The 27,219-nt window shown below is 38.2% G+C and overlaps 1 protein-coding gene across 2 annotated transcripts in view; it reads right to left on the bottom strand.

Moving 5' to 3' along the window:
- Positions 1–27,219, bottom strand: part of DENND1B (DENN domain containing 1B) — a 155,653-nt gene that overhangs the window by 89,169 nt on the left and 39,265 nt on the right. For both annotated transcript variants that reach the window (XM_054165461.1, XM_054165460.1), the window contains exons 4-5: positions 11,926–11,975; positions 2,519–2,638 (exon numbers count right to left, since the gene is read on the bottom strand). In XM_054165461.1, the coding sequence (XP_054021436.1) occupies positions 2,519–2,638; positions 11,926–11,975 (170 nt within the window). The remainder of the gene's footprint in view (positions 1–2,518; positions 2,639–11,925; positions 11,976–27,219) is intronic.

Here is a 27,219-nt window from a genome sequence, read left to right as displayed (position 1 = left end):
TTCACAAAAGATATTCACAAGAGAGAAGTTGTGCTCAGTTCCCCACTCACCAGCCTCCTCAGATTCCTACAGTATCTCCTTATCTTTTTAGCTGGCTTGTTACTGCTCCTCTTTTCAGAGATTCTTCTTTATATTTTAGCTACAGCCATTTAATTCAGTTAATTTTTCTGTATTTGACTCTCTACTCATCTTTATTAAACCCCAGTCAGCAATCACCATAGGTTCCTCTTTGAGGCAACGCACTTCCATGCACAGCACATGAACATGGCATTTATGTATGCCTGCATGTTTGTGCTCATAGAAAAGTCTATGACTATTGTGTACATAGCTGTGACAGACAAGTAGCTTGAAGTGCTCATACCTCAGAGCCATCATGTGTATATACATGCAGTGATGATAAATGTATGTGATTTTGATGTATGGAAGAGAGCAAGAGTGAATAGGCAGACATACTTTGGATAAAAAGAGGGCATGCACTTGGGAAGATTTATTTGATTTTGGTTAATTTGAGATCAACAAACATGTACAAGGGAGAGCCAGGTAAATGTCAAAAGAAACCTGCTAGGGGGTCTTCCTTCACTTGGTCACTCCTAGTGAATCTTGGACTCAGAGCAGAAACCAGAGTGGATACTAAAACACATCAGATGGAAACACTGATGCACTCTTTCTGTCCAAGAACAAATACACAAACTAGAGAGAAACAGATTACACAGCTAGAATTCCAGTGCCATGAAGCTAGTGCTGCTAGGTACTCAGCTATGCCTTGTAAATCTGAAATTGTCACAATAAATGCCATAAAGGCAATGCTTTGATTATGGTCTGCTGAAAAATTATAGCTTGCCACTTTTCATTTTCCTAGTTATTTTTACCAGGTAACAGACCATTGGCTAACCTTTAGCTGATAGATGTCTGTAGGGAAATGTTAGAAGAAATACTTCAGTTTACACCAGCTGAGAATTTGTGTTCTCTGCTTTGCAGCACTCCATGTGCATACTTGAGTGTGCACAACTGATTAAACATTTGTTATCAAAGCATTAGAAGCCAGTCAGACAATGCTAGGAGCACTCCTTAACAATCTTGTTTCCAGCTTGATGGGGCAAGAAAAGGTTAATTCAGACAAAAGACATTCTTACTCTGGGCCTTAACAAGATAAATCAACAAAAGGTATCACAGGGCTAAGTATTACACACTCCTAAATCCTACAAATTAAGCCTTTGGGAGATATTATTAAAGAAGTATTGTTGGGATCATTAAAAGTAAATTAATTTCCAAAATATTTTCCTTTTGCTGTTTTTTTTTGCTATTTTCATCAGATAACTAATTTATTAATTTTTCCCCAATATTTAGAGCAAAGACTTATTTTTTCAATTACATGGCCAAAAATGTACTGGCTCTCGACATTAGTTCAGAATGTTTAAAAGTTGACAAAAGTCTTGATGTGATACTTTCAACAATTTTAAGCACTGCTCTGCAAGTTTCTATGTTGTCTGGTCTTTTTTTCCTCTCCACATGTTTTTACTGTTACTCTTTCACAAATCTGTGTGGTGTTTGTCTCCCTAACTCATGTGATCCATACTAATGAGGAGAGGCTGAGAGCCCTGGGGCTTTTTAGTCTGGAGAAGACAGAGAGGATTTAATAAATGTTTATAAATATCTGAGGGCTAAGTGTCAAGAGGCTCTGCTCACTTGCACCCTGGGATAGGACAAGGGGCAATCGATATCAACTACAGCACAGGAGCTTCCACCTCAACATGAGGAGGAACTTCTTCACTGTGAGGGTCACAGAGTACTGGAACAGGCTCCCCAGAGAGGTTGTTGAGTCTCCTCTGGAGACTTTCAAGACCCATCTGGATATGTTCCTGTGCAACCTGTGCCAGATTCTATGGTCCTGCTCTTGCAGGGGGGTTGGACTTGCTCTCCAGAGATCCCTTCCAACCCCTAACACTCTGTGATTCTGAACTGGTACCTTCCATGACTGCCTGATTTCTATGTTGTCCAAAATCTGATAATCTGCTTTTCTCCATAAAATTCCTAGCTTACTCTCCAAAATTCTCCAGCTGGCTCCTCTGCTGCCAATGGGTTTTACAGCACATGCCTCTACAGGCCTTACAGGCTGCTAGGCGCTTAACTGAAGTTCAAATCTGCCTTTTAATTAAAGCATTCTGCTGTTTAATTAATTTACTTAAAAGGGGTTTTAGGACAGCTAAATAATTATTTTCTTTTCAGTACCAAAACAATTATCTTATGGGAAAAGAAAGAAAAAGCCGAGAGGAAATGAAGTATTTCACTGGGGTCAATTTCATGTTAAATTAAACAGAATTATTTAGCCTCACATAAGAAAGCCATCACGTGGGGCTTGGGATCACTTTTCACATGAAGCCTATGTTAACACTGTCACAGAGAAATGATGCCCTGACAGAGAAGTAAAACATCAGCAGAGAGTTTGGAAAACATATTTTCTAACTTGTATTTTTCCCATACCCACTCCTCGATGCAATTTTTCTTTACACCAACTCACCTTAGAATACAGAGGCAGACCTTGCCTCCTGATGTCAAACGGCAAAATCCAAACCTTTGCTTACTTTCAATGTCAGTGAGCACGAAGGTAAAATGCTGTCCTACTTGGTTTTGGGACACCCTGAAAAATCAGACAGAGAGTGTAAGACTACTAAATTACATAAAATGTGAGCATTTAAATCAGTGGTATCAAGCATTTTTATGCCCCAGCTCTCAACCCAACATCCAGGCTGCCTCTTGCATCTCACTCCTTCCCCATGGTATGGAAGAGTCCGAGTCCTTCCTTCAGCTGCAGCCCTGGCACCACACCCTGGCCAACACAATCTATGGAATCCAGCTCCAGGTCTGGATGGACAGGGCATTTCATTAAGGTCTTTCCTAAGTAAGGCCTAAGTAGAGACAGTACAGGCCTGCCACCCAGCCTGTTTGCTTTGAGCGCACCTCAACAGTGAAAAATGGTAACTAAAATAAAGGTTTAAAATTCTACAAATAGTTTATTAAGTGTCATAATACAGGTCTGGCTTAAGACAGACATGAGAAAACTAGTTTCACACACACCCCGCAGAATAGCTTCACTGGTTAAACCCATAGCCTCCCCTTGCACCCACACACATCCTCCTCCCTTTTTTGCAGTACACATTGCCCAACAAAAAACACACTGCTAAATTCATTTTCAGTGCAAACTCATTTAGCTCTGGAAATGCAAAAGCCAAAAAATAATCAAAAACTAGTAGCACAAGAGCTAAAATAATATCTTCAGGACCGTATCAAACTATGATCCACTTGAGACAAAGTTTACACAAACTTTCCCTGTCTGATGTTCCAGCTCCTCTTACCCCCAAACTCTTCAACAGCATTCACCCAGCAGCACAGGCTATGTGTCTGGTTCCCAGTTTCTACCTCCCCTTCTCAGTGTAACCTCTGACGACCAATATACATTCCAAGGTCCCAGTCTCAACATCCATTCCTGAACCACCACTGTCTGCTTGGCTGTATGAATCTGTCCCAGTTTCTTTTCAAGAATAAATGACATGTTCTTTATCTCCTTTACACTCTCAAACCAGGCATTTTTCTCTGCTGTCCAATTTGTCAGCTTCAGATAGCTGAAGGCATGGGGCAGACCCAACTTCCAATGTGGCCAAACTTCATAGAAATTGTGAAATGCACTCAATGTAAGTATTCTAGAACACTAACAAACTGTATCTGAAGTTTATTCACACAAATACATATGTACTTTCCCAAAGTCTCCCAAAGAAAACCAGCTTTAGATAGACTTGGTATTGTCAGCCAGGAGTGTGTGGCACAGAATGAATCATAGAATGGTTTGGGTTGGAAGTGACCTTTATAGATATAACTAAAACCAAATGAGAACAAAGTTGTGATAAGGAGTGCACGGAGATTCGCAAGCATAAAATGCAGCAGTTCTGCCTGTAATTCTACTGTCCATTGCTCTTCTCCCATTCATTCTTACATGATCTGTAGCACAACACCTAGACACCTGCTCATAAGCACTATGACTAACACGTGTCATGTGTGGTTCCATCTTCAGGTTACAAACTGGAAAGAAATTCCTGGAGATGCTGAGAATCATCACAAATCTCAGAGTCTTCTAATCTAAGGGTATCATTTTATTTTATTTATCCCTCACAATGCAGATTGGGGTTTTATTTGGTTGGGTTATTTTTCTTAAATCTCCACCAAAATAAAAAAACACAAATTTTCCCCTGGGAAAGAAGAAAGTAGCAGGTGGTTAAAGTGTGAGAGAAGTTACATGGGACACATGTATATTACACTGCATGACAAAAGCTTAGTTAAGTGATACCACTATCCAGGCTGTAGTTTCCCACTCATTTTAATTTGGTCTAGTTCCTCATGAACATATAATGACTAGGCTGAAACAAAAGCCTGTACAGAGCACATGCAACATTACAAGACATATTTAGTCCAATATAATCACTAGGAACCCATGATAATTAATGGATTTTTTAATTTCTTTTAGTTCAGTAATTAAATCATTCAAACAAGCATATTCCTCACTTGCTTGAACAGACTGGAACCAACTAGTATGTTCTTTAAAGACAGTCAGTACTCAATGGCCTTCATTTGATCTTTACTTTTCAAGTTCCACATAGCTAAGCATGCTGCCTGGATATTGTGCCTGATACAATAGAAAGCCATCAATAACAAGGAGTTATTACTTCCCTGCCAATGATGCAATTTTATGTCTCACGTCTCTGCGTTTTCCTCTTTATTCCTGAAAGCAGACCAGCACTGAACCCTGCAGCATGGTTCTAGCACCAATGCACACACCTTGGCCAGGGACTTAGGCAGTAATTCAGCAGCAGCTGGTAGCAAGTAGCACTGGTAACACACCATGCAGTAACTTCAGCTGCCTCCTGCTCCCAGCCCCTCTCTGCTCTGCTGCAGCCCACCACCGGTCTTGGAGCTTTAGCATTGTTATGCTGGGGCTTCTATGCACCATTTTAACCCAAAGAGATCACTAATTATTTACAAAAAGAAACTGTTGATAGGTGTCCATCTACACAGGCATTGCTTTTAATGTACTGTGTACATGTCAGAAAACTACCTTATTACTGCTTGAAAAATAATTCTTTAGCCCAAAAAACTCATTTCAGTAAGGATCTCTTGCTGTTAGTTATTTGCCTCCTCCCTTTGCAAAACCTGAAGATGGCATTGCAACTAAAGCATACATAAAAGCAACAGTACACAAGACCACTCTAAACACTAGATTTGAATTCTGATATTCTCTATTAAAAATAGTCTTGCCCGATTATGGCAGTACAGCAGGAGGCAATTCCAATGCCATCTTACCAGTTCCAACTCAGCATCTTCCCTTTGCTTTTTCAAGAGAGATAACTCCATGTTCCAACAGACCGTGTAAACGTGGCCCAGCTTGAACACTGCTTCCCACAGAGCTTAGCAGGAGATGCAAGCAGCATGTTTCAGTTTTTAGAGAAGTGAGAAAAACTCCAAGGCTAAAACTGAATCTCCACAAAGAACCCAAGAGTTTGCATTTGGTCCCATGTGCTCCAGAGCAACAGCTAACAGAAGCCAGAGGCTGTGCATCTGGACCACATTTTTTGACCAGAGTTTAAAATACTGAATTAATTCTGAGTTTCTAATTTGAGAGCTCCACTTAATGATCTGGGGGCAGTAAGAATGCCTGATTTTTCACTCCTCTTCAGCAGAGTCAAAACTGACCATATGTAAGCCTCACAGGAACAGACATATGATGACTGGGGATTTCTGTAGATCAATCGATAGCCACAATACATAAAACAGACACAGAAAACATTTTAGAAGCGCTACCACTATAATTTATCCATATCCATGTATCATGTACCATCATATGAACAAATGTTGGCTAAGTGACTTGGGGTTTGTGCCTCTCTGGTTTACTATGGCTTCTTTAAAAGTCATGTCTCACCTTTCTGGCACTGCTACTGAAGCACAGCAATGATGTGTCTCAGGGTCTTCCTTCACATGAACAGCCACACAAGTAAAATGCACTTATTACACAGCATAATTCCCTAAATAGGATGTTATTTAGACTTTCTAATGAAGCACAGGATCAACTAACCAAGCTTCAAAACCTTTCTGCAATATACTGGTGTAGTCAACTATTTGAAAAGAACATGATCTACTGACTTGTACAGGCAGAGCAGTCACAAATCGTTTCCAACTGTCACTGGCCTTCTCCTCACTCATTCCTCTGCCTTGCCTTTGACTTACTTTTGACTCCTGCCCCACAAGCTTACTTTTAATCTTAGTTTAACAATAATAAATCACTAATAGTAAAGAATGTGTGTAAATACCTATTAACCCTGCAGACTACAATGGGCTCTTTCAAGGTTATTACAGGTCATTATAGGAATAAAAGTACTTTTTTAAAATGTTCTAAGTACATACCTACACAATGCAGAAAAGGCTCTTTAGTACCCATGGAGTACATAAAGAGTCATTTTAAAGACTCTTTTTTACACTATAGCTGTTATTCAAGCCTCATTTTAAGGCTTTCTTGAAAGAGCTGATTAAGGCAGGAATTAAATCTCTTCTTGGAATGAAAACCAGCACGTCTAATCATTACATTTATCCTTCATTCTCAAATAACAATTGCTCTTCTTCCAAACCAATCTTGTTTGGGACACAGAAGATGCCTACAATTATTTTTCCTTCAAATTTTAGAAACTTTTAAAGGATTTTGAAATCCAGAGAGTTCATTTTGTCAGTGAGTTTCAAAAAGTGAAGACTTTAATGCAAAGAAATACATATTTTTATGACTTATTTTTCAAAAGCAAACAAAATTACTGGTATCGTTAATTATAAAGTGTCACATACACACACTTGACCACTGTAATTAAAGTACAAAGCTCTGATTAAAGCTTTGGCAGCTACTATCTACACCTGAAAATTCCAAATGTATTTCATCTCTCTTTCTGCAAAATGAACCCACTCCAGTCATTCACCTTTCTTCTCCTCATATCATGGAATAGATGAGAAACCATTTCAAGCAGTAATTTGAACTACAGATATAAACATAGTGGTTTCTGCTGATGGAAAGACTGGGGAGACACCAGCTCTAGGTTGGGCTGTCTCTTTCAGCTCATCACTATCCCCAAATCTAAGCTTCAGGGACTATATTCTCCACTTTCAAGACCACTCCATGATCCCCAAGTCCACAACTGAAGCTCTTTCTGTGGAAGGCTCCTCTGCTCCAATTTAATCTTACAAGCTCTGCTTTCCAGAAAGAAACAGAACAGAAAGAAAACTGCAGAAGGCACGAAAATGTACAAAGATATCACCAAGTAAGAAACTTTCCACAAACAAAAAGTGTAGTTGGCTCATAATTGGGGCTACACTTTCAAAACAACAGAAGCATTAAAAGGAACCATAGCTAGCTAGTAAAGAGTCTCACTGAGTGTACTTCAGTCACTACACAAATTTGCTCTCTCCAAGGGCCCTGGCCATCATACCCAGATGAGGTTCTAGCAGAGCACATCACAGCTCAGTGTGCCCCAGGTTCCTCTCATATAGGTCCACTTCTGCACTCATGTGAAAACCAAATAATCCATGTTTGAAACCCATGGTTACACTCTTCCACAGTCCATGCTGCACCCTGTCCTTACACAGACTTCTCTCTTACAATGAGATATAGGATGGAAAGAAGTCAATTGTTTTGAGTTCCCAATTCATCTCACAAACTGACCAGAATGACAGAAGTGTAAAGGAAATGTTATAGTTTATTTTTACCTGTAAAGCTTGAAATACATTCTCGAGGATTTACTTTTCATTCTCAGCTGCTTACTTCAAAGGCAAATATCTTTCTGCAAGATATAACTGCCTTTCACAAGATCTAAAAATCCATTGTTTTGCACTTGTCCTGCTCATAGCTGTGTTTCTGCACACAGATTTTTGCCAGAAATAGCAGGGAGAGTGAAAGTGATGTCATTCCTGCCATCATTACCCATTGACCCCAATAGATTACAGGTTAAATAATATGCACAGTAATCCCCATACTTGAGCAATATTCTACTCCTAATGAGAAATCTTCTCCAGCAGCAGCAGAAGCAGCACTACTTCTTAGACTCCAAAATAAAACGCTTCTCTGCGATCAGGTGAGCACCACAGGGGAAATTAATGAGGTGCTTATCAGTGTCTCCATGCTGATCCTACAGGCAGTTTCCAAAGTGTCTCAGATAAAAAGCTATGCGTTCTATGCACTCAGCAGAAGAAATGCACCCTGAAATGGAAAAGACAGGAATGGAAGGAGAGAGAGGGAGTATTTATGGAGGAAATAAATGAGAGAGATTCAAAGCAAAGATAAAATTCAGGGGTCAAGCAGTGATGTTGGACAAGTTAGGACTGAATCTGAAATAGGCCGAAGGAAACAGGAAGAAGAGCAAAAGCTGCATGCTCATTAGTCACTATTCAGCTAAACAACTGATGGATGTAGAGATCGAGGTGTGGGCTCTCTGCAAATTTACACCTGAGTTTCAGGTTGAGAGTGAAGATACAGAAGACCACTGGAAAAGGAATATAAGAAAACTGTGCAGAATTTGCATAAAAGATTCAAGGAACAAGACAGAGGACAAACTGCTCTTTCTGACATACTAAAGTACTTTAGCAAACATTAAAAGGTAATTAAAGATTTTGTGTTCTCGAATATTAAATCCTTGTTATTCTGTATGAAAAGAAACAGAGAAGGAACTTTTTAGCAGAGAAGAGGGAACATATTTGTAAATACATACGAGCAAACTGTTAGAATGTTATACAATTGTGCTATTTATTAAGCTTAAAAATAATTTAGTCACAGAAAAAAGAAAAAAAAAAAAAAGGAAGACAGCTTCTTGGAGCAAATGCTCAGGAACTTGCATGAATTTCTTCAGTCTTCCAAAATAAAATGCAAGCCATAACCAGCAGTAATGAAATTATGTGTTTGCTTCCAATAAAAAAATTATATATAAAACTCCAAGTCATGGTCAAAACATTACACCATTGTGCCTATTTTGGTTTGACTTTAAGTTAAACTTAACGGGAGTCACCGCTACATTTTTAATCACCGCTCACAGTACATACTTCAGATAACTAGAACAAGTGGTGTACAGTTCTCTATAACATCTGCATAAAAGATGAAGTACGTATGTCTGGTGAGATGATGTAAGCAGCATCAAATAGTGAGAATTAAATCTGGATCTCTGTCTACAACCACAGTAACATAGTAAATAAAATCAAATGCATGTTCTTATTTCATTGCTCTTTCCATTCATTCACTAATTAAAGGCAAGTTGGAAGAAAACAGATGACAACGATCTTACCACTGTGCTTTAACTTCTCATTTCTATAACTTGAAGAATATAGACTTCCTACCTTAATGAGCTTTATTTAGCTAGTTAACAGATAAGACACTCCATTCCCTCCAGCTTTACTGTACAGTAGGAACCCAGAAGTCATCTACGGAACAAAGTCACATTTTCTGTCCTAGGTATCTTGATCAGCAGCATCAGTGGAAGTTGTCTCCTTCCACACTGGTAATTTCTAGGTCTTACTAATATAAGATATTGCTTGCAGTGCTTTGCACACATATGGAGCACATAGTACAGGTGTGCTCTCTATACTACAATATGCACTATCAATAAAACAGTTACTTTGCGTTTCACTTCAGTCTAAGCTTTCTGTACAGAAATTATCATCCAAACTGCCTCTGAAATACTTGAGAGTATTAAGTCTATCAAGATCTTTTATTACAGGAAAATAAAAAAATATATAGATATATATTCAACCAGACAAGTAAAAAGCACATGTATGGCTAGACAAAAAAAACAAAAATGCTTGTCACATCTTCAATGTCCATTCAAAAAAGTCACATGCAAAGGAGCTACAGCAGTGTTTTTCTCAGTCCTTTTCTTTATCAGTCCAAATTTCAAACCAAAAACAACAAACCAACAAAAACTGGGAAAGTGGAAAACATGGGTATTGTGTTTAAAAAGTGGTAATGTACATCTACACCACAGAAAAGGCTTAAACTGAGTAGTAAATGGTAAATATACCACATCGCCAGCAAGTTGGTCACACAACTTGCCAGTAGACAGTCGCCTGCCTTCCTGAAAGAGCTTCCACTCTTTCTGTCCATTACCCCACAACAGCTATGCCTCTCTTCTTTTATATGCTCATGATCCCACACTACCCTTCATTCTCCCACAAATCCCCTAAAACTCACCTCCCAGCTACACCAAGAAGCTGTGAAGGTGCTGGTTGATTTTAAGGATACCACAGCACTACTGTCCTTAGCAGTCAGCAGGCCAGAGCAAACATATCACTTTTGTTCCCTTTGTCACTTCAGCTTCCAAAACCCTCTGCTCTATCCAACTATCCAACTGCCAATTTGTATGAAACTGTAGAAACTGTGCACCTTTGAGGGCACTACTTTACAGCTGAGTATAAGGCCAGGAGTCAAAAAGCATGTCTAGGCAGGAGGTGTTAACAGATAAACAAGAAACATCCCAGAACTTTTTTTTTTTCTTTTTATTTTTCTCTCCTTTGAATACTCAGCTAAAACACATGCCTAAATATGCTATAAATTCAGGGAATCAAATAGTTTATTGATTAAGCTTATCTCATACAAGCAACTGCCTTCTAAATGGTTCAACTGAAACAGTTAATGAAAGAGAAGTTATTTGAAAATAATTGTTTGCTGCCACCGATTATCTTCTTGCCACTGGATGGCAGCAACAGAACCTCACCCTTTTCTGTTATCCTCAAATTTTATTTCCATTTTTCATCTCCATTACCTATTTTAAACAGAATTCAGTACATATCTTAAGCACATTAAAGACTTTAATACTGTAATGCCAACACTGACAACTGTATTAGTTAAGTCATTCAAACATATTAAAGGACAGTGAGCTTAACCAGTTCAAAACCCAAACAACTTAATTAAATTCAACTATAAAAGACTAAATGAAGCTAGTTTACTTCAGAGTAATTGTGTTTACAAAGATCTTTACTTTGCCAGTGTCTTTCTGCAAAGCCTCACTCCTTTCCTCTGCACACCAACTTTTACTCCACTGGTAACTACTTCTCGCATCCAAGAGATGCTTCTCATCTTTTGAGTCTCCATCTCCAATTGACTCCAATGCTGCTCTGAAACCATCAGCCTGCACACTACTTGGGTGTATCTTTCATTAATTATGCAAATCAAGCTTCCAATTCAACCTTTGCTGATTTGGACACTATGACTTTTCCAAACCGAGTGAGTATAATTTATTAAATTTATTACCACCAATCATTTTGACAAGCCTAAATAAGTATTTTAATTAGTAAAAAGGGGTTATATGAACAACTTAAATGACTGACAGTATTAAATGGAAACCACACTATAACTGATACCAGAAAGGTAAGGGCTAATTAATTATAAATAATGGTCTTGATTTATCTCTGAGAAAAATCAATTGCATATTCAGTTAACTCTGTGCAATTAAAGTCTTAATTTCTTTGAACTCAGTGAATGTTTTCAGTACTGTTCTGTGGGTATCCTGATGCACAGTAGCATTTTTTTTATGCAGCTTGCCGTTTGAAGGTAACTATGTTATATCCTTATATTAACACAGATGGTGTTTACAATTATAATGGACAAAATTAGGAGCCAGAATACAGCTCTGTCTTGAAAGAGACATCCTCAAAATTCTGTGAAGGCTGCATTTTGCAGTGATAATTTCCTTCTAGTGATTTCATACTTACTTGAACAACAAAGAACATACTCTTCTCATCTGCAGGTGCAAGTTTAGGGAGTATAGTATGTTTCCCTTTTCTTTAAATCCTTCCTTGCAATTCCACTACATTTAATTTTCTATGAAACATTTCCAAATGACTGATAACTGCATCACATACCTTTCAACGTCAAAAGGAAAGCAGAACTTCGGAACACTGCTCAGCACTTCCTGTAAATACAAGCAAAAGAAATAAAGTTAGGAGTTTTGTAAAAGCCATTGGAAAGCTCACTTCTAAAAAAAAATAAATCTAAAAGCACTCGTAACAAATAGTAAGTTCAAGGAATATATGATTGCAAAAAATACAGCACACGTTCCTGGACTGAAATAATTGATTATTAAAAAGGAATTAAGTTTGTGCTTTGGCAGATTGCAAAGACAATGCCACAGAAGCCCCAGGAGGGAAAGGCCTGGCCTGAAGGGTATTAACACCCTTCACATCCCCGCTGGGATTCCCTTCAACAAGGCCATATGGATTTTACAAGAAGCACCACACCATATGGGTAAGCCACGTCTGCTGCTACTTGTACCACAGACTAGCCACAGGGACTTCTGACAGATCCTGGCTCAAAAATACAAATGTTGTTTCAATTAAAATGCAGGCAGAGAAAAGGGAATGAAGTTGGCAGCAGAATGAATTACAGAGAGGTGTAACAACTCTATACATGTTCCATAGTCAAATGCTGAAAATGATGGAAATCATCTTCTGGTCCAAAGGAGAAATTTATATGATTAACCCTTTGGGTTTCATAACTAAGGTTTGCTATTAATAATGGGAAGGGGGGGAGGAAATCCACCAGGTCTACATTCATACCATAATATAAAAGGATAATGTCACTCCTCCTTGCAGAATTTTATTTAAGAAGCTGTTTAGTGGCAAATAAAATGTGTTAATTCAAATATAAAAATGCCGTCAAGACGATCAACATTTTTCTTTAGGGGAGGGGCGGTAAGTAAATTACCAGATTAGTTAGTAGCAAAATACATTAAACAACGATTTTTAAAGATCCCAGAAAAAAACAGAGTTTATTTCCTTGCTCCCTACTGTGAAAGCAAACCCTCTGTGAAATACTTCAGCTAGGGGAACAGTCAACATCAGCACAGTTGGTCAAAGCCGGGGCATTCCCTTTTAGTAGCAGACCAACAGACATCCTGCTGCACACACAATTTATCTCACAAGGTGTGTGTCATCAGAAAAATGCATATTGAGCGCACACTTCCAGAGCTGCACAAAGGGGTTTAAGAACACAATCTAAGATGTTAGCACTTTCCAGCCCAAATTCTCTGTTTACTGCATCTTGAGCAGTCAACTCCCATTAGGGGAAATCATGTATTTAAATGCCTACACACAACAATGATTATTTACTTCAAACATTTCCCTGGCTCAGTGGATAGTGTAAAACATGAAGAACCCAAGCAAGTTAATCAGCAAGGGATGAACAGTTCAGGAAAACATGCTTCTGAGTACAACATCCATATGATAGTACCAACACTTGAAACGTTTATGACGTGCCCCAGTAAATCATCAATACAAGACAAAATGGAAAGCATCAACTTTTCTAAAATTTCAAAGTTACACAAGAAAGTTTAAGAAATCTTTGGAATTTTGTCAGCACAGGTAAAGCCACATGCTGTGTTTTAGGAAAAGTTATTAACTTCATGATGAGCAATAGCAGTACATACAATATTCTCAAAAAGAAATTGCTCAAGCACCAGCCTGACTGTTGTGAGTGGCCACTGCAGAGGGCTGCGGAGCACAGCACACACAGGGCAGGCAAACTTCGGAATTTCTGTGAGCAGGAAATAAGCATACACAATGCTGGTTGTAGTAATAATGAACTCCAACAAAAGACAGCAAGAACAATTGATACTTTTAACTCAGAAAATTCCTAAACATTTCCAAATAGTCTCTCACCTCCAGCTCATAAAGCTTGCTTATCCCTTTCCAAACAAATAGTATTTTATACTCTACTTAAATTCTCTTTCCAAATCTGCACCTATTCTCACACTTAGAGGAAGTCATTTTCTCCTTGCTACTAAGCAATTTAATTGCTGCCTGGTGAGCTTAGCACTGCCTCAGAACTGGGTATGGAAATGTATTCATTTATGTTCCCCATTGTATTCTCTCAGAATAAATTATCACACAAGAAAAAGAAAAGAAAAGAAAAGAAAACAAAAACCAACCAAAGGTATCAGCTCAATATTTTGACTAAACAACCTGAAAATTATGGGTATGTTTTGCAGCATTTTCCAGACCGAGCTGCAGTACAGCATTTCCCCAGCTCTGCTCCGTGCCCCCCCAGCCAGCACAGGCGCACACGACTTCTGCAGAGCAGCCTCAGCTCGCTTCCCAACTGGCAGGAGCATCCCTCAGGGGACAAGTCTTTAAACCTCCTCACTCTTTAAAATTCAACCAGCCAGCAGGTCTATAGACTGGCGTATAAACAGTATAGACAAAAAAAAAAAATCCTCCCTCAGCTTATGTCAGTGACAAAGCAGCTCAGCAGTTGACTGCTTCTCCCCTGACAGCGTAAGCTGGGCTTACACAGATCAATAGATGGAAGTCCTACCTAGCTTCCAGGGCTCAGTTTTCTCCCTTAATTACAGGTGCTATTCAGATTTTTAAAATGGACGAAAACAAGATGCCCCCAAGATGATCCTAGACAAATTTAAAATGCAAATGACATTCTATACAAACACACTCTCACTATCCCACTATTTGTGTACAATTATGGTTGATATTTTCAATCATCTCTTTATTGAATAAAACTGAGCTTCATCTCCTAATGGGTGACCATTTTCAAGGATCCATAGCTCAGCCAGGACTTCCTCTTGAGTCCACACACACTTAGAAAAATTATAACACACTTATTGTGTCTTATTTTCATAGCTTCACAAGCTTTTAGTATGTGTTTATTTCTGAAGACAAAAGGTCATAAATATCTTCATTAATGGGCACTGTGTCAAAGGAAAGAAATTGTATACAGGGTCAATATGGTAATGATGTTTAAAAGAAAAGCCAGTAAAAGATTGTCTATTTGTTTTCAAACACCAAATAAAATATTTACAGTTGCATACATGATTGAGTTTAATTGCTAAGTTAAAGGATAACTAGCTCATTCCTTCTATCAGCTCCAAGATAAAGAAGAAAACAATAAAATCAATATCATGTGAACTACAGCATGCTGCTTCTCTTGCAAAAAGCTTAAACAAAACCAAAAATGGTATTTAAGAAAATATTTCCTTTATGTCTGTAACACAGCAGCAAAAACTTGCGCTCTCCCAAGCTTATGATCCAGCAGTTAATTAATTCACTTTCATCGACTGTACTACACAGCTCCAGCCTAGCCTGGTTGTGACCACTGGTTCTACATTCAGATGGTTATAGATGTCTAAAAAGTAATAATTGTTTAGCATCCCTTATTTATTTTAATACTCATTCAGCTAATTGCTTTGTAAAGTGATGTAAAAAGTGGTCAAAGATGCTTCTGACTTCATACACACCAGCTTTCCAGAGAAAACCTCCTGATAACTCACAATCTTAAGCGAAATTACTGCTTAATCATCTTGGTAAAACTAAAGACACACATCACATTCCTTACTAACTTGAAAATACAGGATTTTCTAAATTATTATAATTTCCCAGACAACCGATGCAAGCATACAAAACCTTCCTGGCTGTTAGGTATACATAGTAGAGCACAGTGATTTGGGAGGACACTTGTTTCTTTTTCCTCTTCAAGACACAGTGAGATCTCACTACAGCTGGAAGGTGGTACAGGAGCTGCTTCTATCAAAAACTCACACCGTATTTCATATACAAATATATATGTACATATATATATTAGAATCAGTTTGTTAATGTATCTCTATATAGATATGAGTGGATTTTTCACTTTTAACTTACACATTTTAACAGGTTACATCCTCTATGCAGGTGATGCCTGATGAGTTGATGAACTGACAGAAATTTTCAATACTAAATATTAGACTACTGAAGTATTCAAGTATTGAAGCTTAACCTGATTAGTTTCTGAGGCTAGAAGGATTTTAATACTATTCATCCCAGCACTTTTTGTTTTTTATTATAACATATTCTGCAGCTTGTATTTCAGTGGGGAGGAAACAAACCTGTTTTTTTCCATGTGCATCCCTGTGAAAGGATTGAAAATCTTCCCTGGATAGGAACATCTTAAGCTATCCACAATGATGAACCACTTCAAAAACAGCAGTTCAGACACTGGTTTTTAAAGAGTCCTGCTAGCTTTTAACTATTTACATGATCATCTGCAACTTAAGACTGTTCCCCAAGCAAGCAGGCAGGTTCTTTCCCCAGATCCATCATACATAAGGAATTCGTGTGTCTCTGCAGAAGGAAAGGGTATAGCCTGACACATAGTCATATACCCATTCCAGAGACATATGCAGATAGCCAGGCAAGAAATGGCCTAAATAAAGTAGATAGTAACCAAAATCATTCACACAAACCAGCACTCAAAAGTCTGTTGATCTATCCTCATCTCCTTATTTCATTCTGAAGCAGAAATTAGCCAAAAAAATACAAATTACAAGAGCACGAACAAATGGTCATCCACTTGGCTACAAAATGTTTTTGCCATTTTTTTCCTCCACTACCCTTATTTCTTTAGCTGTTATCTTTTTCAGCAAGGATATTTTTCTAGCATTTGTCTTCCTCTTAATTCTCTAACTTATTTTTGTGAAGTCCTTTCCCCCTGCTCATTTTCACTGAAAGGGTGAATTCATTTTGACAGTCCTTCATCTACTTTAATAGTCTCCTGTTTTTACCCTTGCTGACAAAACCACTTGACTATTCTTAGTATTTCACCTAATTGTTCTTCAAAATTCTTTTACTTGTGCTAGCATTTTCTCTTCCTACTAACCTCTCTTTTAATATCTTGAACCACTTGACTGCAGGTCTCTCTCAGTGGTTCTTATCAGTTTTCCCTACTCACATCTCCAACTCCAAGGTCCTCTCCACTATCACTCCAACTTGCTCTCTGCCCTTACCTCAAAGGGGCCTGTATTTCACCATTCCTTATCACAGTTTACAGTCACCCTCTGCCAATCCAAACATACAAACAAGACATCTACTCGAGATCTATGACTGTCCTGAGAGGTATTTCTGAGTCAAACCAGTAACTTCAGCGGGAATGTTTAAATGCTTAAAGTTAAGCACAGATTTAGATTCATTTTTAAATCAAAGCCAGGCAGCTTAGCATCTTGCAGAGTTGAGCCCTTCATGATCATGGCTCAGTGAAGGTGAAATTCTAATGCTGCCACATAAAAGAGCTGATGAAAAGGCAAGCCCTGTCCTTGCCACTGACTTTTCCTTTTCTTCCTCTGAAGCTGTGCACATCCACAGCAGGGACCCATGTGAAGTCAGCAGCAGTGGTTATATTTCAAAGACTTTGCTCTTACCTCTGCTTAAAATCTTATCAGAAAATTGTAGCTGCAAAAAAAAGAAAGGCCCAAATGGTCTGAACAAAAAAAAAATTTGTATCTTAGATTACATTCATTGAAACTCAAAGGTCTAAAGTACAGAGGTCGTTATAAGGCCTCCATAACAGATTTTAACCTCTGTGTGGCTCTCTCGAAAAGGGCATTATTCAATGACTATCTGCCAGTTCTGTAGGGATAAAAAATAATACAATTATCAGTTTCTTTCTGAACACTTAGATCAAAGAATAACACAGAATTTAAAAGCAAATGGTTTAGGGTAGAGATGCAAAACTCTCTTAATAAATAAATAAATAAAATGTACCTTAAGGTTACAGAACTTGAAGAATGAACCACTAAATTCCATGGCTCTTTCTTAATGTTATTTTTGAACCTTTTTTTTTTTTTTTTAAATCAGAAATCTCTAGTTTGAATTATACTAGCTATCATTTCCATACTTTTCAAATAAAACATACAGAGAATTTTGAGGAGTTCAAGGCTAGGGTCGAAAGTGGAAGTGTACAATGATGTGATCCTAAAAAGCTCTCTGCAACACAAGCAACATCCTTCTCCAACCATTCTGAATCATTTGAAACAAAAAAGTTTTCCAGACTTAGCAATGGTTTTCATTTTGTACAGTGGAAAGAAACATAAGCAGTAGCTAACTTCCTGCACTTTCACTTTCGGATATTTCAAAGTTTCCTCCAAGTCCAAAAGCAAAGAATTAAAGAACATTAACGACTGGGACAGTAGCATGACCAGAGTGCAGTATACTTCAACTGGGGGCATACTACAGGTTGCTCTTGCCCTGTACAGCAGAATAAGGCTGGTGTCCCATGCAGTATGCAGAAGACTTCACTGCTTCTAGAGCATCTTTCAAAGGCACCTTACAAGGAGACGAGAACAAAATCCTGCGTACTTCAAAAGGCATTTCACCATCCTGCAAGACTGAACAAAAAGGCTTCCTAAATAACCACACAGAAAGTTTAAAAACAAATCAGAGTTTTATTAAGTTATAAAATGTTTGAGTCTCTATTTGTCTAATTGTTTCTGAATCTTATCAAGTAATCAGCTAGAACTACAGCGTATTTCAGCCACAGCTGTGTCCAGAGTAGCATACAGGGACCAGTATCTTCCAGTATCTGAAGGGGGCCTAAAAGAAAGCTGGGGAGGGAATTTTTAGGATGTCAGGTAGTGATAGGACTAGGGGGGATGGAGCAAAAATAGAAATGGGTAGATTCAGATTGGATGTTAGGAAGAAGTTCTTCACCATGGGGGTGGTGAGACACTGGAATAGGTCCAGGGAGGTAGTAGAAGCCTCATCCCTGGAGATTTTTAAGGCCAGGCTGGATGTAGCACTGAGCAAACTTACCTAGTGTGAGGTATCCCTACCTATGGCAAGGGGGGGTGGAACTAGATGATCCTTGAGGTCCCTTCAAACCCTGACAATTCTATGATTCTATGATGACCAAAAGTTCACTTGAAAATAACAAGCACACAAACAGCAGAACAGTAAAAAGAACATGAAGTTCAGCACAGGTTAATTTTCCTCCTTATAAAACCCTCAAATTTCCTGGAACTCAACACAAAAACATGAAGTTTGACAATGCACTGTACTTCTTCCCTAAGAAAGTTCCCATTAGAATTAGTGTAGATTGAAATGTTACCATCTATCTGTCACTGTAGGGTTCCGCACAGCACCCACAGCGACGAGGGTAGAATTCAAGCAGGGGGGTAGGGAGCGCCCAGGTCAAGCACTCCTGCCCATGGCAGCAAGCCCACAAGACCGACTACTGCCTTCATGCAGCTTGCATTCGGAGCCCTCCTCTGGGTATGGTTCCAGGGGACTGGTTAACCTCTCTCCTCTGGGTGTGGTTGCAAGGCATTGGTTAACCACCTCCTTCTTCTTACTGGCTGACAATACTTATTAAGGTAGCACAGGTGACTCTTATCTCATCTACAGGAGTTGCTTGTTAAGCCACTGCAGGTGGTTCCCATTTCATCTCCTTGCAGTTTCTCATCCTCAGTCATCCAGTCCGGGGGACACAGTCCCCCACATCTATCCTATTACTGGCAAGAGCAACAAACCCAAGATCAACCCACAGAGCCCTAGCATGCTGGTAGTATTTGTAAATAGTTTCCCCTTACATCCGTGACTAATGTCAGAGAGACCATTATTCCCTAGGCAATATCAGACAGCTGGGAAAAACAGGAAATATGCTCTTCCATATCCACTCTTGAGATTACTATGTGGGCTTAATTTTTAAGGTAGTAGAGTATTTATCATCTTTAAGAAAATTCATTACATTTTCTACAAAAACAAGCAAAACAAAAAAAAAGACCAGAGTATGACACACAACTTTCTATCACCATGCAGTATAGAAGTGGTGACTTTTCTTAACATACACTTTCTACCACAGCACCTCTAACAATATCTGGAAACTCAACAGAGAAATTGTCTTAAGCTATAGGAAAGCTAGACATCACTTTCAAAATCCAAATATGTCCGCATCATCCCTCATAGCTAAGAGGGCAGCAATGTTTGTTTCACTCAAGACATCTTAAGATTTACTACTACTTACAACACCAACTTAAGATGAACCTTTGGCAGCAACACTGAGAAATTCCTGCAGACCTTGTTCAGAAGCTGATTCTCCAATTACGAAAAAATAACCACCATAAAATAAAGCACATATTAGAAAATTGGTTCTTATTTGTTCTGCCTCTTAGTGTTTTCCCTCCACTTTGGAATACTCTAATAGCTCAGGACAGACATGAGCCTATTTGCCACATTTCCAACTCTACCTACTCAATACATCCTTTAAAGTCGAGTTTGCAGGCTTAGAAATGTCTGTGAAATGGTATCAAGGAGTACCACAAGTAGAACACAGTTGACAGCCAGGTGGAAAGGCTCCTAATTGCAAGAGTTTCTTCTCATAACAGCATGGAAATAATTTTTTAAAGGAAAATTAATTATACAAGTATACTGCAAATAATAAACAGCTGAACTTGTAAAATATACTGAAAAAGGCATCAAGTTTCAAGCATGACAAACTCTGTTCTTGGTGACACTTGATACATTGCAGACTAATTTCAACTCCAAGCATACTTTATTCCATATCATTTTTCACTCCATGAACGCTAGCATTTCACCAGAGACATCAAACTACACATAGTCCTTATCATAAATGAAGCAAGCAAAACAACAAAAAAGAAAAAACTCCTAACAAATAAACAAAACAAACAAAATAAATACAAACACCCAAACCAAACCCCAACAATAACAATTTTGATGGAGGTAGCCAAGGTAGAAGACACAGGAAACAAGAAAGACAGGTCGACAATAAAAAAGCAGATTGGTTTTGAGTCAGAAAGGAGAAACCAGCTTTATAAATTAGATAATGTTTTCTCTCCACACACAGCACCACATTGTCTTTTCAATATAGGTGATAAGAGGTTGCCAGACTTTGGGATGTACAACCAGTAAATATTTTTGACAACTACAGAAGTCCTTTCAAGTCTTCTCTTAGTGTCACTGGTGAAAAGTTTGAGGTTTTCCCAACAAACAAGTTTTTGCTATCTAACAGCTTAAAAAAAAGAAAAAAAATTAACAAATTCTCCACCTTGTTTGAAATACAACTTTACACTTTCAGACTCCCTTAGTTTTCTATCATTACTCTTTCACTTGAGCATATTTCAAAAGCAGAAGGAAGCAAGTAAGCATCCTGACTATAACAGTCAAATTGGGAACAGCAGCCTGAGTGAAACACATGAAACTTCTGCTTTTCCTGAACTAAATCTTAAGTATAAATAAGAAGTACTGAATTAGTAACCTACAACACAAGTTCTGAAGCAGAAAGCATCTATAAATAGTAGGATGTCATTCCTTGTCAAGAAAGCTCCTGCTTAACAATTGGTCTGCCCAGGAAATACTCAGTACTGATGCACACAGAAAGGTCAGCACCAGCTCTGCAAATCGCTTATATGCAAGAATTGGCCTGGCCAGGCTAAGGAGTGAGTGTCTAAGGACACAGCTAAGGAGTGTCTCTCGCAGCACCACATGATGTTCTTCCAGAATCACAAATTTGCATTGATGTTTCCATAAAATGCCCATACAGCATAGATAACAGTGAAGCCTGACTTTGCTGGCAACTTAAAAGGAGTTAATAAATGAAGTGGAGTATGACTGAATGAACACCTTGGGCACCTCATCAACAGAAAACATCTGTTATAGACAGCGACTTATGCAGACAAAGATGAGACAGTCCAAGAGCTAAACCCTTGGGCTTGTCCATCTCTACACAGGCATTCTTACGGGGGAGCATGATGGCTTCCATGGCTGTGCCAGTAGAGAGGAAGTCAAAGAACTACATTACATCGCAAAGGGTAATGAAACCAATTATGTGAGGGCTGAGTTTCATAGAATCATATAATGGTTTGGGTTGGAAGGGACCTTAAAGATCATCTAGTTCTACCCACCCTGACATGGGAAGGGATACCTTCTACTAGGCTTTGATTTCATCATACTTGGATTCTGGCATTTGATCCCAGGCCAATTCATAAGGTAAGTAATATGTAAAATAAACTTATGTTATTCACAAAATGTAAACAAATTATTTGAAATGGTACTTCAAATACCTGTAGCAGTAACAGTGAACCAATGTGCCTGAAATGATCTCCCAGTTCTGCAGAACACCATCATTGACAAAAAGCAGAGCAAGAGCCAAGAACCAAACAGAGGGTTCAGGAATACTACATCCAGTATCAAATATAAGAAGTGGCTGAGCTAGTTAGGATATTTCTCAAAGAGCAGCAGTAAGCTTGAGACACAAGAGCAAAGCTGAAAGTACAACAGAAGCAACATATTGAAGACTTAAGTAGATGGAGGGTACTAAGCAAGTAGATCAGAAAGTGTAAGGTAGCACAGAATAAGGAATTAGGTGACATTAGACTGGAATATTCAGAGGGCGGTTGAGGTCAATCAACAACAACATCACACATGACAATCTGGCAGTCTTTCTGGAAGACATTCCAAATGATTGTCATCACTGTTTCAGCCATAAGTTAATTTTTTCTTCTTTGGCTTGGCACATAGCTGAGGGCTGTAGAAGTAAGCCAAACCACCAACAGTTATTTATGATAGGCTGATACAGAACAGGCAAAAGGATGGTCAGATATTAATACTGTGCCTATTTGAGCAAACAGAGAAAATAATATTTCTATAAAATATTGCCCCCCAATATCACAGCTGTATGATTAAAAAAAATGGCTAACATATGCATACAGTCTATTAAAATGCACATAATTTATTTGACTCAAAATGAAAACATATCTAACAAGTAATTCCATTCATCTGGCCCTTTTTCACCCAGCTTTAAGATATACAAATGCATGCCTTTTCACCAGAACACAGCAGCTGGGAATGAAAAGGAAAGCATTCAAATGATCATTTTCACATCATATTCCATCGTCTTTTCACCAGCTTCTCTCCAGTCTTTCTTTGAGTCCCATTCTGTTACAAGAGAGCTCCTTTTAGATCAATTCATATTTCCATAATCCACACTGCTGTTTCTCTCTCCCCTCCCCAGGGTGGACTAACCCCTGCATCCAGAACTATGGCTTACAACTGTCATTAAGACCTATAACAATAACAAGATAACAAAAAAGCTAGTAGAGATGAGGCTAGCCAGTACCATATGCTGATCAAGTTCAACATTTTTAACTTAAAAGCTCTATAAAACAAAACTGCCACAATCCCACAAACAAGCATACTAATGTTGCCACCTGTCTTCAAAATCTCAAAAAACAAAATCCAAGTTTTCAGTATTGGGCTTTTTAAATTAAATAAATAAATAAATGTAATATAATAAAGTCTCAAATATTTATTCTGACTCTGTTGGGATGAATTAGGAAAAAAAGCAATATATGTATATATATATATATAAATTGGGGGAATACCTCTTGAATTTACATTTTGAATGGTGTAAGGGTCTCAATGATCCTGGGTGTTCCCAGAATGTGTAGGTGGGCAGCTATTTCACAAAATATTTATCAGGACTGGACAGATCTTTTCTCTTCACACAATACAGCAACTACAAATAACACCTCTGAATGCTTTTCTGCTGATCATTCATCATCTGTGATTTGCACAGACAGAAAGCATTGCTGCCTTACACACAGTATCCTTCAATAAAAACAGTATGTGGTTCAAACACTGTCAGGAAATCAGAGGAAACTATTTTTACCTCACAATACACAAAGTTGCCACCATCTCAGCTGGGTTGTTTTCCTCAAAGTTACACAGGGATTCAAGACTCAAAATCTCCTTAAACTAGCTGATGTGTAACACTGAGACAAAACCATTTCTGAAATTAGTCATCCCATTAGATTGATTAATCCTTTCTCATACCAACATACCCAAAATACTAATCAAATGTATTAATACACAAGCAAAGTAATTCCAAAACCCTTTTTAAGGTTTACTGATAAAAACACCAAAGGAAACACGTATCTATTTAGCATAAACATTTGAAACATGTATTTAATGCCTCATCAGAATGAAAGAACAAAGCCATCAAATGCAGAAAGCCAGCGAGATGCATCCCCTAACAGCAGGCCTGCAGCCTTGAAAAGAGTGTAAACAGTCTCATACCTCTTGGGTTCCTGATGCTCTGAGGAGAGCACAGAGGAACACGAAATCATCACAACTGGCTTCCACACATTGTTTTGACCCAGACAACAGACTTGAGCTTGCTTCTTGAGATATTTTTATCTTTTTTAATAAAACTTATAAAGCTTTAATTTTTTTAAATTTCATTTATAGAATTACTGCCATAATCCATGCAATTAAGTATTTCATCCTGCAAGACACTGAGCACTTTGACTCCGATCAAGTCTCTGCAGAGAAAGCCGAGAGCAAGAGAAGATAGAATGGAATCTGCAACACAACTAATAGTCTAATGCAAAGTTTCAATTCATAACCCCCATCTTCAGTCAACAACCCCTTGTCATGTTTCATATTACTAATGTGGCTTCTGGTAAGACTACTTCCTGCCATATAAGCTATTTGTATCATCTTTCTGGAGAGATGTTTTTCACCAGCAGAGAAGTGGCAGCTTAAAGATAAAATTACTACGTGATTAGAAGGGAGAAGGATAAGAACTATTCAAAGGATTGCTTTTTCTATGCACCAATTACTCTGGGGCTTATTGCAGATGGAGATCACTTTGGGCCAATAAGCAGTCAGATTAAAAAGTAACTGGATTCTTACACAGCTAATAGCATCCAAAATAGCTGTAATTACTAACTTGGTAAGAAATGTTAGACTTCATAGGCTTCAAAGGTTAAGTCAGCGAAGGAAGCAGCACTGCCTCAAGCAGAGCCACTAACACCTGCTGGTGCCATTGGCACTGTGATCTCAGCCTTCCTTGTGCCAGTACTACCCCTTTCCCAGGAATGTTTTGACCCATTGAAATTACTGGGAGATTGAGTGGGTTTTTTCCACAACACCTATGAATAGAAGCATACTGGAGGCACCTGGACACATCTGACATTAGTAGGGTTTTGGCCCTGACTCTACTGCCATGAGGAAACTGCCAGCATCAGAACTGAGGATCTGCTAGGTGACATCAATTTCTGCAGAGACACAAATGTTCTTTCTCAACAGTTACAAAGTGTTTCATTTTGGAAGCAAAGGTGCTGAAAGCACTTCAAAAATACTTTCTTTTCAAAACCCACTATTTTCTCCCCCAGATATCACAGCATTATTATTATTTTCTTTGTACAGACTTTGAAAACAAATTTGCAAGGCTGAAATTAAACCATAGCCTAAACAGACTGCATAGCCAAAACAGAAATTTCAACATGAAAAATATGCATCTTCTATCATAAAACCTTTAATGAGCACAAGGGGAATTTTGAACATACCACATGACAGAGCCTGTAGATATATACGTTCAAAAAACATTTTAAACAAAAAAAACCACAACCCCAAAACACTAAAATCCATTAAATGGCTACAACCAATTCCTTATCTAAATGTGAGCAATTGAGGATAACCACAGAAGAGCCTATATATGCTCAAATCTGGAATCTCTACATATTTTCCACAGTGCTGAGATTACTCAGGACTTTTTCAATATTGTCCAAGTCATGTTTACAGCATTATTGCCAGCACAGTGATAAACTGTAACTCTAAGATGTCTCAGATTAATTCTTTCAGCTTTAAGGGTACTTTTTAATAAAGATTTTCTTTGACATGGTAGTGTGTTTCTTTGTACTTATCATTCTGTCCAGCTCGAGTTCACTGTGTTACTGATAGTTCTGAGATTCACTATAAAGTGGCTTACTCTCACCACCAAAAAAAAAAAAAAACCCAAACAAACAAAATCTTTAAAAAACACCCAAAGCCAACTTTCTGTAATACTCCTGGCAAAGTAACAAAGAGAAGTATTTTCATTCGCTGCCTTGAAGCAATATGGCTTTTTCCTTTTCCCATTCTGTGTTCTTTCCTTCTTATTCTGGCATCTGAAGAATTATCACACAGAAAATAAGTGGTTGGCAGATAGGGAAATCAGCAAGGAAATCTGCAAATTCTTCCATGGTACCAACCTTCATATTTCCTTTACCTAATAGACTGCATGTGAGTAAGTGATTATGACAAATCCCTCATCTTTTCTTTTTCCTGATCATCTGTAGTTTCAACATCCCATCCAAAACAGATGGAGTATTTCACAAAACAAGATTTTCAAAAGTTGACATTTCAGACCAAAAGAAAAAAGAATAACCGAAAGAAGAATACCACCCAGAATGAAAGCAAATGGCAGGCCACAAGAATAAGAGAGAGGATTAGGGATAAGTAAGCATTGGAAAGTTCAGGCATACTGAGAGGACAAATGTAAGAAAGAGGAGGAATATATCAAAATGGCTTAGACAAGTTTTCTTTGCATCATGAAAGCAACAAAAAGGTGACACGATAAACTGTAGAAAAATTCAGGAAGATGGGAAAATATTTTGCCCGCTGTTATCACATCTCTGTGCAAACAGACAGCCCTTAGATTTTAGGAAAGATGATTCTTTGGGATACATCCAAAAACTAACTCACACATTTTACATTTAAAATAGAAATGACTGGAAAATAGGATGCAGAATATTCTTTTTATAGTTTAACCTTTTTTTTTTTTTTCTTTTTTGAAAGTGAAATTAGTTTTGACAACTATAGTGAGATCTCATTTTTTAAAAAAATTAAAATGTGGTAGCTATTCAGGTCTCCAGTCCAACCCTACCGAGCTCAACACGCAGGCACACATGCGCACAGGCAGCTTCTGCTTCTTTCACTGGACTGTTTGGCTCAGGGGGTTGCTGTAGAAGCTGTTACATATTCCATTCAAATCCAGAGGCTCTAATAGGAAAATTTCCCTTGCAAGCATGAGGATTAAAACATGCTGTGTTTTCCAGGAACACAAACCATTTACCTGAAACACCAGATTCCCTACACTGCTGAAATACAACACGCAGACATAGGTTTGTCAGAGTGCAAAGGCAGAGAGCTGCCTAAGGACTCCGGTTTTTATAGATCAGGTATGGCTATCGCCTATTTGTATGATTCCACTCCAGTCTTCAGTGGGCTTCCTCTTCTAATCATTTCTCTACAACAGCTGTTCTCTGAATAACCTTCGACTCACTGAATAAGCTCCCATTTTTCTCCATACATAATTTCTTCTTTTTTTTTTCCCTCTTTTTTGTTGTTTTTTTTAAGATCCAAGTCTTTCTTAGGGAAAAGGAACAAAACAAACGAGAAGAAAAGAATTTAAATGACAATGAAAATTATCATTCTGCAGCCAGGAAAGTTAACAAAGATTGCTGGATGTCTAACTAAGAATACATATAACAGCACACTTTGCTCACGTACCATTTATCACTGTCTTATGAGCTGCACATGTTTCTGACTGATGCTATT

The sequence above is a fragment of the Dryobates pubescens genome, chromosome 11 (genome assembly GCF_014839835.1).
Source record: "Dryobates pubescens isolate bDryPub1 chromosome 11, bDryPub1.pri, whole genome shotgun sequence".
NCBI classification, from domain to species: Eukaryota; Metazoa; Chordata; class Aves; order Piciformes; family Picidae; genus Dryobates; species Dryobates pubescens.
This window is presented reverse-complemented; position numbering and strand designations above follow the sequence as displayed.